This window comes from Melanaphis sacchari, unplaced genomic scaffold (assembly GCF_002803265.2).
Source record: "Melanaphis sacchari strain LSU unplaced genomic scaffold, SCAv2.0 Contig55_pilon_pilon, whole genome shotgun sequence".
NCBI classification, from domain to species: Eukaryota; Metazoa; Arthropoda; class Insecta; order Hemiptera; family Aphididae; genus Melanaphis; species Melanaphis sacchari.
Window position 1 is genome coordinate 455,017 of NW_020271389.1, and position 18,056 is coordinate 473,072.

The following is an 18,056-nucleotide window of genomic DNA, read 5'->3' on the forward strand; positions in this document are numbered from 1 at the left end:
AGGGTCGTACAAAATTAATCGTCTCTAACCTTTGTACCACTGGTATCAAGCAGTACTTACCTAAAATGTTTGCTTATTTAGTACTTGCATAGGTAAAATATCCATTTATATACTCTCTTCGATCCTAAATAAAGGAATAATTAGTTAATGATACATAAGTAGTATTCATTTGTAACAGACACAGACAAGTACATGAAAAACTGATATAAGAATGGTATTTAAAAATCATATGGAATCAAATCAAAAATCCTACGGATTACTTTCGCTTGTTCTAGTCGTATTTATTGTATCTAATTGTATGTGTGATACGAACAAACTATGTAATGTCATTGTATAACTTGAATAATGTTTTAAAATATCGTTGCTTTAAAATTATTGCTTATTCATTATTTGATAATGGCAACGTTTTAGATTGCTCCGTGGAAAATACCCTTAAGAATTAAGAAACAAATAGCACTACGACTCAAGTAGGTAGGTACAACTTATTCACTTCTGATATTCTGGCCCACACAGCTACTTGTATTATGCTATTTTGACTACCTTTGCTGATGATATCTCAACTAATGTCTACTGCGATCTAATCTGAACCTCCGAATTAATTCAAACTCGCTTAAAGGAGCTACAAAATTGGTGGGCAGCGTTGGATTGACCTACTGAGTTTTAAGATTTCTAACATTTGATTACAGTTATAACTACCATACGGTTAAATAAATTCGATTCGATTATATTTTCTACCAATATTTGTACCAATTTATAATATTATTATAAAAAAAAAAAACAAAATTACAACTTAAACTCATAACCGTTCCATACTTTGAGCTGACGGTCAAGTTTTACTCGATAACTCGCTGCGCCAATGCGGTCCTGCTGATGAGTACAGTTATGGTGACGTAATTAGGCGAATGAAAGCAATATGGCCGCAGCAATTAGGTCTTTAATGTGCATAGAGCCTTTCTGTCGGCTAAAGACTTTAAAAAAGTGCAGTTTCGGAATACTGAATATTTTTATTTCTATAAATAAGAGGCACTTAGATTTTTTTGCATCGAGGCTGTCTGGGTACAGACGGTACAATTTTTTGGGGAGCTAAAATAAATGCAAGCAAGCCCCCAAAGCAATTTTTTCCTATCAGTACCGATACCTAGTACCCGACCAGCTATACATTTATATTTATACTTAAGAATAATATATTAATATGGTTTAATTAACAAATAGTTACCACGATAACTATAGATCTACCTTAACAAAAGAATCACGTTAGTAGCTAACCATATAAAGAAGAAATCGTTCCAACAACATAAGACCTCTTGAACTTCGACATATTCTCAAATTGTAGGTATGTCCTACTCCCTAATATTTAAGTAATGTTTGAATGGCAACCTCCTTAACTCAAGTCTTTTTTCTTTGTATCTATTTTGAACTGTATATTAATCATATGCAGATTGAAAGTATTCGTTCGAAACACGGACATTTTAACCATAATTGATACACCATACGTGCGTGTTTATGTAATACATGTTATGTATATTTAGTTACATGTTACATCTGTGTTTCATACAGCGTCACAACGAATAATTAAATAATAACTATGTAATGTAAATATGTAAATACTATCATAGTATTTTAGAGTCATAGGATTCACTTAATATTATAATCAATTATTATACGTTCGCGAGTTGTTAGCTAATTACACAATCGTTAAATTCGTGTACAAATTCAAAGTCCAACACGTTCATGCTTCCCAATTCCAAATTGAACATTTTATACGCTTCATACCACCGATTTGTGTTTTTACTTCAGATGAATAACATTATATTAAATTATTTCAAACCTTATCTGTAATCCCAAATATTGTCAGTATGCATGTTCCCACTTTTCCAATTTATCTTAAAATGAATAATACATCAATCATAATTCCCTTCTCTAATTGAATGAATTTTATCGAGTATGAACTTTGAACCTTCCGACTTAACTTTAGTTATCAATTAAAAGATAAAATTTATTGATGAGGACAATAACGATGACACGCTATGCATATATAATATAAACTTAATGTAAGAGATTGCATAGATATATATGGTTTGAATCAGTATAGTGAAAAAACAGATTTATAAGCCTCTCAGTCACGGACATCCTGCCTTTAAATCGTTTATTTTTTTAGTTCAATGACTTCTCTCCAATCATACACAAACACATTATTGGCAATTTGCGTACTTGTGGAATTCTTAACGACATGACTGCATATTATATTTGCCCATAGTCTAAATGTCAATTGTGCTCAGAGACAACTGTCCTAACCAAAATGAAGTAAAATAAATATTTTTGAAATAGTACCTATTTAAAGTTCAGTATTTACATTAAATGTTTACTGTTGATAAGTGGCATAGTCTTATAACCTAAAACAAAATGTATGTAATAGTAATAATAATCCATTAATTATTTTAATTCGAAATAATCAATGGAATATTATTTTCATCAAGAACGTTTGATCAAAACACTAGTGTAATAATTAATAAGTACATAATAGCATAATTATTTATAATTAATGGTTTCAATTTCCAATAGATTAGGTAACTATATTAAAAATATTCATGTATCATAACATTATTTTCATAATTTATTTGTGTTTATGATTTAACTCAAGAAGAATAAAAGTTAATTTAAACTAAATTAAATTTAAAGTTTCAATATAAAAACTAAAATTATATGTTTAAAAGTTTAAATTTTTAGGAAAATCACCAAAACGTAAAAATTATTTTGTAGTTAAAAATTCATTGAATATTAATTTATCATAGACATGCTTGAAAATCTATTACAAGGTTTCTCATAAGTAGCTCGAACTGAAATCTAAAATCAAAAAATTATTTAAGCATAACTTTATTATATTGACATTATATGTTCAAATTTAGACGGAACTAGATATTTAAATAAATAAATGTTTATATTTTTTTCATAAATATTATTCGTGAGGACATAGTTTTTACGAATGTTATTATATTTTAGGTATATCGAAATTGCATTTTCAAAATGTTTTAATTATTTACAAGCTATTACCTACCTTCATGACATAAAAATATATTATGTAATAATTAAATATTTATAATTAAACAAACACAATATTTTCGACAAATAACAATTAAACTAATAATAAAATAAATAAGAGGCTTGGCGTAGCGCGTTGGCTGATTCTAGTTGTGGAATGCAACTGAGAGTAAGTAACGACCACAGCTTCTAACTTCCGGATGGGTGACCACTCGGGATCATCAAAGTGGTTAAAAACCTTGCCACACATACACGTGTTTGCTATCAACCGTAACAATCGTAAAAATATAACATACCGTACCAACCTTACCCCCTACCACAGTTCATAACCCCTACAAACAGCTAAAGGCCCTAGTTGTCGGGCTTAAGTTCAATTAAAAAAAAAATAAATAACTATAATAGCTAAAATATTATTAAGTACCTAGATATTCCGAGTCTTCGCTCAGAATCAATTTTCGTAGATATGGGATGATTTATCATTTAATTCAACTTTAAAACTTCTTAATTGTATACATTTATTAGTAGACAATAGACATACAAGCATACCTTATCCAATAAAATAGGTACCTTTAGATACAAATTCGCTAAGTATCTATATAGCCAGTTATAACTTTATAGAATAATAGTCGAACACAAAGTGGCCCAAATTTTTACTCGATAAAGTAAGAAATAACACAAAGATACATGATAATTTATCTATCTGTTTTGATAATGTTAAATATTGTTTAATAGTAAACAATGATATTAAAAGTATTAAAGACACAGGTAGAAATACTTACTTATAATATTTTGCCCTTTTTGACTATATCGATTTTAATACCTCGTGACTAGTTATATGGAATTAAAAAGCAATATTAAATTAATTTTAATTGTTTTTGTTGATAGTAGAATACATTTAAAATTTGTTAGAACCTTGAAATCAACATTTTTTAATTTTATTTGTTAAATCCCCTATGTAACGAGACAGCTGTTACCAACAACGATAACTAAATAAAAGATTCTGACCCATGGGGTCCATAGTACCAAGTATTTGTATGAGCTACGACTTATGACGATCTGTACAATTTTGTGAAATGTGTCGATTAATATGTAGCAAGCACTGTGACATAATCTAACAAATTGTGATACATTGTATGTACATTTGAAACTTACAGTGTTTGGATATATTTGTCCAATTAACAATCTTATGTATTTATGCAAGAGGGTAACAAATTTATATATAAATTTCCAAAAAATTATAAAAATTAAAAATTAAATTTTGAATTATATCTATACAACAACAAATCACAAGATAGATAAATAACAAACGGACATTATGTAATAAGGTAAGACAGGAAAAATATCATTCAAATCTCAACCATAGTAATAAGCTTTGTTTTTATAAGATTATTGTTTATGAATGTGCTGTATTTTATACCATTATAATGTTATAACACAAGTGAATAATATTGCGAAATATTATTTGTTCAGAATTTTACTAGGATTAAAATAATATCAAAACAACAAACATTTCCAGTTGTCTAAAATATTAACTATACAAAATTATATTAATCTAAATATCAGTTCCCTTTTGACCTGTTGAGCAATATTGTATGTTAATGAGTCCTAAGGCTTTGGGTATATTTAAGAAATACACAAAGTTCAGACATATGTGTTTGTGATTATTTCACTTTAATGTCCTGCTGTTATCGAACGTCCGGTGTTTATTTAACATTAAAATTTATCTATTTCTATAAATATATGTAATTTAGATATTATTATACATGATTGTATAAAAAAACTAAGGATTCAATAAAATAAAATTTAGTTTTAAAAATTGAATAAATCTAAAATATATATATATATATTATGTAAATGTAATTCAGTACGGAATATATAATAAAGCTTTGATTAGATGAGAATAAATAATAAAAATACTATTAATTTAACAATTAAAATTATAAATAAATAAAACTCACAAACAATATCTAAAAATAAAATAAATAAAATGTTTATAAACTTAGGTGTATTTTAAACACTTTAATACATATTATTTATTATGTCAGAAATAATGATGATTTTAACATAGTCTGAAATGTTAATTAAATTACCAAATAACAAAAAATTACTGTACAATAATACATTTAAAATGTTTTAGATAGAGAAGAAGAAGATAAAGCACCATAGGCTGAAGATATGTAAAAAATAGAATATATTCAAACATTATTTCTGATCATAACTAATAATAATAATTGTTAATTAATGTTATATAAGTATAAAATAATAAAACAATCAATACAATTATAGTTGACATTGTTTTATAAAATATTATGGCTGCATTTTAACCAAAGAAAAACCATTTATATTTAATCACAAATATCAATGACCCTTGGCGGCTTGTTTAGCTGCCATTATCAAAGGAGTTAGACTGGCTAAAGGTCTGGAAAGCTTCAAAAACGGGTGCTGTAAACAATTTATAACATACATTTTATTAATAATTTTAAATATTAGATTCTTAATTATATGCAATATTTAAATAATATAATAGTTAACCAATTTTTGCTTTTAATTGCATTAGATACTTCAAACATAGTTTTATCAATTAACAAATATTATTTTTTATTAAATAGATTCTCAATAATACGAAAAAAAAGGTTAAATGTTATCAAATATTGGTAAAAGTTAATCTTAAATACTTTTTTTTGCTAATCAACTTAATATTATAAAACATGTGTAAAAACTGTGAAATGATTTTAATTGATAATAATATATTAAAACCTTTAAATGCTGTTCTAGATTATTGACCTACCAGTTCTCATAAATATGATAAATTTTACTATTTTAGTATACTATGTAGAGAGAAAAAATAAATACTATTTAAACTATTTATTTTATATAGATCTTCAAACTTTTAATTTAAAAATAAAAATGTTATTTCTATTGAATAATAATAATATACTATATGTAGTTAATATTCTTAAATTTTAACTATAAAATAATATTTTTATTATTAAAATTTAAAAATTAATAAATCTTATCTTAATTTTAGTTTAAAAAATATTCAACAAAATTTCTATGATTTAATTTTTAAAACTTTTTTCGATCTGATAATAATAAAGTAAAATATTTTTTTCAAATAAATTTTGCCACTAAGACTATTTTAATATTAAGTTAATTAATTATTCAAATTATTTAGGTTTACCAAAACATAAATAAAATATTTTAGCATAAATACCTGTTTATTATTACAGACAACCAATACTGCAACTACTGAGTGTGCAAGGTATACACCACACACAGACCTCCAAATTTTAAAGAGCCTTCTCTGTTTTTTAAATTGTATACTATTACAGATAATTTTTAAGTATCTTTTAACAATTTACTATATCTTTTCTAATTAAATAAAATAATAATAATATCCAAAATAATAGTTATTTACAGTAATTAACAGTTAAGTTATCTAAGAAGCAGAAGTATTTAAATAATAAAATTCAATTATAATAATACATTTTAAAACCACCCACATTTATTCTCAATTTTTGGTTACTGTAACTATTTATCCATTGATCTATATTCTATAAAGTACTACTAGCGATTATAAAATTAAATATTATTATCATATGATTAAAAAAAAAAAACACTAACTAGAAATCTAACACATTTTTTAATTTGTAGTTATTTATATTAAGGCAAGTAATTTTAAATTAAAATATTGATTTTAAAAGAAAATGTAATTTTATTTTTATTAATTGCATGATTTTTAATAGTATTTTAGTTTCTAGGAAAATTGTAAGAAACTAATTTTTATCCTGTTGATACTTTCCCCAATATGAGTATAGGAAAATCTTGACAGGACATTTACGTACAAAATATTTTAGATAAAAATAATTTGTATCAGTATTATATATGATATATGTATTGTTAAGAAATTATTTTATAAATTATAATTAGTTGATGATAGTTGGTTAAAAACTTCTAGTTATACTTTACACACAGACTACCAAACATGTAATTTCAGCACTGCAGATAACATACTTATAGATGTAAAATCAATGTAAACTCAAATAATAGAAATAATAATACATGACAAATATATTTGACTAATAAATTTGAACATCTAATGATTTCAAATAAAAAATAAATTTCACTATCTTACTTTTAGAAGTTCAGAGGCTGATGCACGATCTTCAACCTCAACTTCAAGGCACTGATCCAAAAAGTCTTGAAATATTGGTGACAATTTTTCTTTTTCTTTGATCTCTGGTTTTCCATTGGTTGCAATTAAATACAATGCCTAAATAAATATTTATATTTAATTTATATACATTATATAAATTAATATTATTTTTTTTCATACCCTTAAGGGATTTTCATTCAAATATGGTGGTTCACCTTCAATCATTTCAATAGCCATTATACCTAAAGACCATATATCTACTTTAGGGCCATATTGTTTACGTGTAACTACTTCTGGCGCCATCCAATATGGTGTACCAACCATGGTAGTACGTTTAGATTGCTCAGGTGAAATTTGAGCACAAAATCCAAAATCAGCTAATATCATAAATTTAAAATTAAAACATTTCTCATAAAATTATTTAAAACTATCTAATTGTGTTTAATTGATATTTATTGTTTTGGACATCAATTAAATTTCTAAAAAAATATATTAGTCCAAAACTTTTAAACTTTAAATCATTTTTAATATACAGTTGAATAACAATCACTAAAATAGTAATATTTTAAGGAAAATAAAATAAATTTTTATTATTGAAAATTAAAATAATCAAGATTAGATTACTAAATAAGTTATTGAAATAAAAATATTGAAAATAAAGATTTGTATTTGACTATATTAAAATTATCATTAATAATTTTAACAATTAACATTTATACATTAAATAAATACTTACTTAGCTTAACACTACCATCTAGTCCAAGTAAAATGTTATCAGACTTAATGTCTCTATGTATAACTTGATTGAAATGTAAAAATTGAAGTGCTTGAAGAACTTCTCGACATACGGATGCTATTTGACCTTCATCCATACAAGTTTCTGTGACCACATCTGTTAAGCTACCGCCTGGTAAATATTCCATTACAACCTAAAAAATATGACAAGTATAAAATTTAGTTCATTTTACAATACATTCAATATTTTTTTTAGATGACCAACATTTTATGAAATAAATTTTTATTTACAAGTATTTAAATACTAATGTTTAGATATGTAGAGTGATATATCAAGGATACCCTAAACAATTTTTAACGTACTACTCTTCTAACCTAAGCCCTGAATTTATATCAATTGTTTAACATTTAACATTTATGCATCAACATTATTAGTAAAATAGCTTTGAATAATGAAGTGAAAAATATGATTTACCATTTAAGTTGAAATAATGTTTATAATCTAAGCTACAATAATAAAGCATAATAAGTAAATTTAAAAATAAAAGAAAATAATAATATACAACAATGAGGAGGGAGGAGGCTATCCAGTAATAGAACCCAAGGAATAATATTAAAGTAAAATTATTCGCTTTTACAAACAAATTTAAGAATAAAATAAAAGAGTAGTAAAAATAATTAAATAAAAATGATTAAATATAATCAATACATTTTACTAAAAAAAACATTAAGGAAACTGTTTGTTATAAATGATCTAAGATTATTAATTTTTACTATTTTTTTTTTACATATTTAAGGTATTTTACATTTTAACATATATTACATATATTTTAGATTCTAAGCAACAGAACAATAAATATACTGATTCTATAATGATTTAATTTTTTATATTTCTTTGTCTATCATCACATTTTGGGGTAGTAAAAATACTATGATTTTCAACTTAGAGGATAACTTATGGCAAAAAACTGGATCAAGTTAATACTTTTTTTAAAGTGTTGGGAGAGGTCAAAAGTTAACAATTCTCATTATTTAACAAAATTTGCAGATAACGTAACTAAAAATTAAAAATTTTTTAATAAAAGGTTTCACATTGGTAATTTATTCTTGAATTGAAAAAAATTTAAACTTTAATTGCCTATAAAAAAACTTATGATTATGTATTTTTTTTAACCCATTGTTGGTGACACTATGAGTATTTCGCTCACACATTTAGTATTTTTAGAACCATTGGTTTATATTTCATTTGATTTTGACAATATTATATAAATACTTCATTGAGTTATTCACAAAAATAAATACGGAAAACATTAAATGTTATAAATAACCTAACAAAGTTATTGAAGTCCAATGTTGCCGTACATGTAATAATAACGTTTATGTTAGTGTTGTGCTCGCATTACTATATTATCTAGTTATTTTATTATTATATTATTATATTATTTTATTATTAGCTCATTATATTGTTTTATTATTATGCTTTAGCAGTTTAATATTGATATTTATCAATACCGCGATTTATAAATTTGTAGGCTCATACTTGTATTTTAATAGGTAAGCATTTCACTAACACATCACTAACGATGTTATAAAAATAACGTCACCAACAACTGGTTGGGTTAACTGAGGAGAGAACGACTTAAAAACATTATATTAAGTTCTTCAATTTGTGAACAAATTTGTCAAACATAAATAAAAATTAGAATTAAATAAAGTTGAAAATTCTAGCAACAATAAATAATATGAGAAAATTAGAAACATTTAGAAAATTATATTACAACTAGGAAATACTAACATAAATGTTGCAAGAAAAATGTAAATTATAGTAGTTATTCATTTTTGAGTACAACAAAAAACCAAATAAATGTAGTGAAAAACTAGTTTTGCATAACTATTCCTGTTTTCCCTAATTTTATTTTTGCACACTTATTATTTTTAAAAAAGCTGTACAAAATATTATTTATTGTTGAACACATATAATAGTGACAATTTAATCTATTTTACTATAAAAAATCACCTTAAAATTAAAATTTTAAATATTTTTACAGCTTAAAAAGATGTAAACCAATACATAATACGGCTTAAAACCTAAAATAATGTTTTATTATTAAATCAATAACACTCTTAATTCTCTTGTACTCTAATATATATTAAAGATATTCGTTAAGATATATTTAATTATTTCATTTATTACCCAGAGTTCATCTTGTACTAAATAACTATCTAAATAGTTAACAACATTTGCATGTTTATTTTCTCGCATGACTAGTATCTCATTAATAATAAGCTCCTTCTTTGGTTGTTGACCTAAATTCATTTGTTTTATAGCCACTTCCATACCAGTTGATGTTTCAATAGCTGTGTACACTGTACCAGATGCTCTGTAACAGTAATAACCATTAGGCAACTTATCATTACAATATATTGTGTAGATTATATTAACTACACAATAAAAAAAGAAAACTTTGACTTACCCCTGTCCAATTTTTTCCATCTTGGTATATTTTCTATTTGGATCACCAACTGTTACTATTGTTTTAAGTTGTTCTAATATTTCATTATCAGCAACTTTTTTACGGCTAGTAGCAGTAGTGTTATTTTTATTTTTATCCAATACTGGTACAATACCATTTGTTTGACTAGGCCGGTGAAGTGGAACCGGTGAAACTACTTTAGGTTCTTCTTGAGTGATGGACCTAGGCTCATCTTCTTCTATTGGTTTAGTATACACAGATTTTGTACGTTCAGGACGTACAGATACAGGTGGTGGAGGAGATGTTTGTTCATCTGTTGTGGGAGTTGTAGTCAATGAAGGACTAGTACTACCTGTTGATGAAGAAGGCTGGCTACTACTAACACCAGAATATGATGAACTGCCACCACTATGTGCACCACGCACTAATACTTCAGTAGGAGGAGTACTATTTTGTACTGAATAAAAATTGTATAAAATATAAAATTAATATTCCAAAATAATATCATAACAGAATTTATTAATTACCAATATTTGTGGCTGTGGTCATATACTTGGAAGTTTTTGATTGTTTACTAGAATTATCAAACCAATTAAGTACATCAAGAACAGCTTGAGGATTCTTTTTTTGTTCTTGTTTACTTATATTGGATGTTATTAAAAGTCGAGCCCATGCTTCTGGCATACCCTACATTAATAACAATAAATTTTATAAATATGTTCCAATATGTTGAGTAATGAAAAAAAAAATAATTAATGCACCTCAAATAATATACTTTATTTTAAATAGAGTAAATAAATTATACATTATAAATAATATATAATTTTGTTAAATAATAATGAAAAATAAAGATAGTAAATATTATAGAAAAATATTTTTAATTTATACTAAAAAAATATTAGTTTATATTTTTTAATTATTATTAATTAATTTAGACTTAAACATAGTTCATAGTCTAAATTGTTCATAATAAATCAATAACTTAATTTTTTTTTTCATTTTTTCAACAATAATAATTATATTATTAAATTTATTAATAATAAGCAATGTGATTATATGCTGTAACTACTAAAACATCAAACACATTTTATGTCCATCTATGCTACTCACAAAGCTGTTGATGTTACTCACTTTGTATGGCAGCTTGAAACAAGAAAAAACAAACACAAAATTCTAGAGACATTTGTCTATATATCAGTATTAGTTTAGTGATTTAAATTAATGCATGCTAGCAATTTTATCAATTATTCCAAATATACAAAATATTAAAATATATTATATAGGTACCTATAATAGTTTTTAACACATAGTTAAAATATGAACCAAAAACACTTTTTAAATATTTTGTAAATGTTATTCTATTTATTTTGTTTATTTAAAATTTAAACAGAAAGTTAAGAAGCCTATTGTGTAGAGAAAACTCATGAAAAATATTAAGTTTATTATTATAATTTTATTTCAAATGTTGGTGGAATGTTTATAGATTATAGGTATACCATATAAAAGTATTAAAATTAATTAAACTAATACATTAATTTTATGGTTATTTTCATTTCTTTAAACATAAAATATTTTGATTGAAATAAATTATAAATATTGATACATAAAAAAACTAAAAACTAACTGAACTTAATTATGCTAATTAAAATAATATTCTATAAGTAGAATATACCTAATATCTAAAAAATTAAGTATGAAAAATTTTCATTTTAAGTTTTCAAATATTTTGAATTATATGTTTCATCATATCTATATAAAAACCACAATAAATTATAGAAATATAAAAATACTTAGTTATATTAAGAAATAAAATAAATTAAGTAATATTTTATAGTAAAATTTAAAATTTATTTTATTAAATGTATTATCATAATTATTTTTTTTAACTAAGAAATGAACCTATCTATAACATTATCTACATGTACAATGCATAACAGAATATTTGATTTATAATTTTGTGGTTGGGTATTATTATGATATTATGAATAAACAGTAATCAAATCCTAGTTTGAAGATAGTAAAAACTGATTATTTTTAACTCCTAAATAACTATGTTATCATTCTGCTATTAAATAATTATGGGATTGAGGTTGTATTATACTAATTGAAGTTGTAACTGGATTTTTATGAATTAAGATTATGACTCTATTGTTAGTATAATTAACTACTAAAATATTTTTTATGGGTAAGTTGATTTAAGATAAATACATAAAACAAAAGAGGAGAAAAAACCACTATAGAGTGCTTAGACATTGATTAAAAGATTTATGACATAAGAAATTTGAAAATTAGTTAACAATTAATTAAGAGTAAGATATTATCAGGAGAACAGTGAATAGAAAAGGCATTTTTAGGTTTTAGATAATACATTTAAAACTAAACTATAAATATGATCTTAAAATATTTTTGTAAAGCATTTTATATTTATCTAGTATTTTTAATCATTATATTGATGTCACTAAAACAACAATCACGCTAAACATATCCTGGCTCATTATTCAAGTACAAACACAATACATTATACTTTATCAGTGTTAAATAAAAAAATAACATATATATATATTATACAATATACAACTAAATAACAACTTTTCATAATAATGACATATCTAGTAACATGAAATGAACATTGTATCATGAAGTTCATAAACTATAAGATTATTATTTATTTAAATTAAATATTTAATTAAAAATATATACTATTAAATGTATAACTATAAGTAAATTTATGGATATATTTCTTTTAAATTAAAGCACTAAAGCATAATATAATATGAAAATATTCGATTTATTAATAAATTATATGTATAATTCAAGTTTGACATTTTCACTTTTATCATGCATATATTATAATAATAAATTTTAGATTAAAAATAATGAATAATTGATACAGTATTGTTATTTTTAACATTGGTCATTGACCAATAACAAGATATCAAGATAAATTTTTTTAATTTTATTTTGATAATAATTTAATTTTTTTATAAATCATATTAGTTTTTGTCATTGACTTTGTTAAACCCATTCTAATATTTAAAATATAACAAAATTATATTGATTACACTAAACATATAATTATACTTTTATTATATGGGTTGCTCATTTACTAGGACTATTTAAATTATCAGTAAAAAACTTTATATATTTTGATTAATTTAATTTCTTATGTTAATTAAAGTAATAAGTTTTAAGATAGAATAATCTTTTGAACAGGATTCTTGTTATTGTTAATAATAGTATAATGTAAAGCATTATAACTTTTTAAATATGTAAAAGAAAATAGATAACTATGTTACTACCAAGGTTTAGATAATACGATACAGTATTTAATAATTATTACGGAATACAGGTAATACAATAAATTTGTTTTAGGCACCATAGATTTCAAATACAAAATGGCAGGTATGTAACATATTTTAAAAAATTTTAGAAAATAAAATAAGTGAACATTTATGGTTATTTAAATTTTAATTAAAATACTTATATTAGCCTATAGCCTAGCCTTAGACAGCCTAGTAAGTGACCTTGATATTTTAACTTATATGTTGATACTATTCTATATTTAGAAAGCACATTATAGCATATATTATGTACTTTTAACACTATAAAGTCTGACCCCTTGATTTTTACAATGAAATAAAATTTAACATTATACAAGGTATCTTCAAAAATTTATAAAATAATAGATACCAATACTAACAAGATAAAAAAGATTTTAAAAAACTGTAATCAAAACATTTGTTATTTACACCATTTTATAAATACCTACACAAGTTTAAATTTGTACACACTTTTAATAAAAATAAACAAGTAAGATATTACAAAATTTGTTATTTTGCAAAAATATTAAAGTTTGAAAATTATTGATAGGTATTTAATTATGATTAATTTATATTTACACTTTTATTTTGAAGTAAAATCTGTTTTAGTATTACAGAAATAATATATTAATACATTTTTTTTTAGAGAAATCTATATACTAAATATCATACCAATTATGAATTTCAAATGTTTGTTTAATTCTAATTAGATTAACATTTATTATTTTCAATTTGACTACATAGCAAAGCATAATATCTCAGCAAAATTTTAAGTAATATGTGCAAATTAAACTATATATTAGCTTATTTTTTGTTTCCATATGACCATATATCTATTTACATTATAAAATTATGATACTTACAGTAAACTCGCCAGTATGTGCATCAAATCCTACATGCATGGTATGTTCAAAATTAGTTGGATAAGATATTTCTGGTTTATCTTCAGATCCAGTACCCCGTGTTTTTAGTTTACCAGTAACACGGCTTTTAGAAGTTTTCTTTTTGTGGTCTGAATCTGGTTCTTTAGGTAGGGGTCGCATAATATCCAAGTTTGGTACCGAATCCCCACGGGCAACTCTAAAACTGTTATACATCATTGTAGAATTTAAAAATTAAAATAATACATTTTATCATTGTAGATACCTGTTACTGGTAAGACGGACCGGAGGAGCTGGTGGCTTGTCATCATCATCTGACATTTTTATATATTATGTAAAAAAAAATGACTAGGTACTAACTGATTGGCATTAAATTGTACTAAAACAATAGACAAAAAAAAAAAAAATTACATAATATTTTGGTGAAAAACATAATTAGTCTCCACTAATATTTATTTTTTAAATATTTATTGTTTCTGACTCCACCTAAATAAACATTAACTATTCACTATTTTTAGATTACCTTAAACATGAAAATACTTGGGTCCATAGGTGTGTAAAAAATGTAAAATAATCATTTAAAGAATCATAATCAACCATGTTCTGTCGTAATTGTGTATTTAAAACTATTTAAATCTAACATAAATGAAAATTAAAAGTTATTATCTAGTTAAAACAAATAATAGGAAGCAATGTAAAAACGAAATAAATATCACATCCTGTAAAGATTGCTGAATACTGATGAGTGATCCTATATAATACCCAAGATTCATTATCGCAAAAAAATCATATCATAATTCTTGTGTTTCGTTGGTTACACTGAACTGTGGTAGATGCAAAGATGTTTTACAATTGGGCGCCAAATTTAATTTAATTTTTGCTTCAAAGAATGTCTACAAAATAAAACTGTTATTACTTATTAGATAATAAATATTATAATATTATTTTAATAAGATAAAATCAAAATGTATTTGTTGTTATAAAATACTTTAAATATGAATAATAATAATAATAAACTCATTAGAGCAAATAAATATGAAATCTATAGATATATTTATGTTATTATAATTATATATATTTTTAGGTAGATAATGTGTAAACTATAACCCGAATTAAAAAATAATAGTAATAAACCGGATCCATATTATTGGTTATTTTTATAAAAACTGAATATTGAGATTACTTTTGGATTCAAATTGAAATGGATTTCATATTTTACAACAAGTCAACTAAGAGGTACCTACTACTTAGTTCAAAATATCTACATTTTAGTTATACCATAGTATAATTATATATATTGTAAATTAGATTATTTCACACCTATTATCTTATTAATTATAGTCAAATATCCTAAAACTAGTTAGTAAATACAAAATAGATATCTGATATAGTAATAGACAATAGTTCTGGAATACTTAAATTCTAAATATCAATTTAATGTTCACATAAAATCTTTATAAAAAATATTTCTATTTAAAATAAATAACACAATATTGATAAAATACATTTATATATATTAATTCAATCTTTACATAAGTTCCTAGATTATTTTTTTTTTTATTATTTTTAAATAACAAGTACAATTTAGTTTTTAAACATTTTTTATAAATAATTTTAACAGAAAAATCGAATAAATAAAATATTATTTTTGCATCAGAATTAATACTTGGAATACATACTCTTTTAATATATATTTACTGATCAGTATTCATGTATTGAAAATTATCTTTTTTCAATTTATCAACATGTTTTTGAAACATTAAACATATTTTTTCACTTTGGTGTAATTCTTCTTTCCTATTAAATAAAATTTGAAAAATCTATACTTTTAAAATGTGATAGGTATATTAAATTTTATGAAAATTAACAAAAATATTTTTAAGAAAAAATGTTCTAACATTGATAATAAAGAAAATTAATGCCTATTTTCTTTTTTTAATTTCTTTGAATATTATTTTAATTTCTAGTCCTTAATTTTTAGTAAACCATCCTATAATATATAGAACTAAATGTAAAAAAAAAAAAATGATAGAAATTTAGATGCTATATAATTATAGTCAAAGTAGTTAGCAGTATATAGCATAAAATAACTCTATTATTAGCCCATTATTAAAACTTATAAAGATTATAACTAAAATTCAAAATTTACAAATTTCATTTTCATATCAAAATAAATACAAATTCATAAAATTTGTCACTTGTTATTTCCTCACATGGTTCAATATGATGTTATAAAGATTAATAATATACTTTATAACCAATAAAAATAATACTAAACAAAATTAATCATGAATAATGATTTAATTTGAATTTTTTATTTACGTGATTAAATTTAAAAGCTATGTCTTTCCATAGCTCAAAGTTGTAATCATATTAATATCAATTTAAATCTACATATCCTTGAGTGAGTAAAAACAAGTTTAATAAATATTCATCAATTTTAAACTACAAGTGGAATCTGTTAATTATAGGTGTTTACTATTTACTCAATACCTACCTACAATATAGTAGTTAGCTTTCTTTAATTTATTAACACAATTCAATTGAGTTTTTAATATATATTTTACTAGTATGATCTTTAAAAATATTAAATTAAATATAATTAATAATTTCTTACCTTTTTTCTTTAAACACTTGATATTCTGATTGAAATTTTTTCTCAAAATTTGTTAATTCCGTTTTATGATTGATATTAAGTTGATCTATTTCCATTTTAGAGAGTCTTAATTGATTATCTTTTTCACTGAGATTAGTTTTTAAAATATCTACTTCCTTGGCTAATCTATCAGTGTTTAGTTGTGCATTCATTGTTTGAGTAGCTTTATTATATAGTTGTGTTTTGTTTAACTTTGTCAATTCATCTTTAGCTAATATCAAATTGTTTTGAAGTACTCTCACTTTCTCAGTAGCTTCAACAGAATATGTTTCTGCTTCTGCTAATTTAATTTCTAAATCTGTCTTTTCTTTATGTAAAGTCTTTATCTTAGTGTTTAAAAAAAGTAACACATTTGTCTAGAATAAATCAAAATTAAACATAGTTTAAAATAAATAAATAGGTACAAATGTATAGGTACAACCTGTTTATCATAAATATTTATTTCTTCTTCTTGTCTAATTAAATTGTTCATATTTATTTCATTACTAATTTTATTTAATATCTTAATATGATACACATTTGTAACAAGTAACTTTTTAATAGCTATTAATTCATCTAAAAACAAAATTTATTTATCATTATTTTTTTATGTAAGTAGATAACTATTGTAATTTATAACCAAAATAATCTTTTATGTTTAATTCTGTTGAAGATTTAAAATTTTCCCATTCTCCTTTTAATGTCTTTAGTTCATATTTCAACTTTGGTATAGCTTCTATTAATAGTTGAAATTCTTCTTTTTCTTGTAAAATTTTAATAGTACAGTTTTTTTTTATTTTTGATATAATATAAAAT

General features: G+C 23.3%; 1 protein-coding gene across 2 annotated transcripts; it reads right to left on the reverse strand.

The window, feature by feature from the left end:
* Nucleotides 1–5,317: 5,317 nt before the first annotated feature.
* Nucleotides 5,318–15,289, reverse strand: LOC112599854 (serine/threonine-protein kinase PAK 2). Of its 2 annotated transcripts, XM_025346931.1 has the most exons (11): nucleotides 15,129–15,289; nucleotides 14,871–14,984; nucleotides 14,588–14,810; nucleotides 11,536–11,547; nucleotides 10,932–11,091; nucleotides 10,405–10,861; nucleotides 10,125–10,311; nucleotides 7,932–8,124; nucleotides 7,376–7,572; nucleotides 7,175–7,312; nucleotides 5,318–5,481 (listed from the first exon to the last, which is right to left on the reverse strand). In XM_025346931.1, exons 2-11 carry the CDS (start codon nucleotides 14,924–14,926, stop codon nucleotides 5,398–5,400), a joined length of 1,707 nt encoding a protein of 568 aa, XP_025202716.1. In that variant the 5' UTR covers nucleotides 14,927–14,984; nucleotides 15,129–15,289; the 3' UTR covers nucleotides 5,318–5,397. The 2 variants fall into 2 exon arrangements, with proteins under 2 accessions (XP_025202716.1, XP_025202717.1); XM_025346932.1 differs by lacking the exon at nucleotides 11,536–11,547 and having other exon boundaries at nucleotides 15,129–15,288.
* Between the last annotated feature and the right edge of the window lie 2,767 nt (nucleotides 15,290–18,056).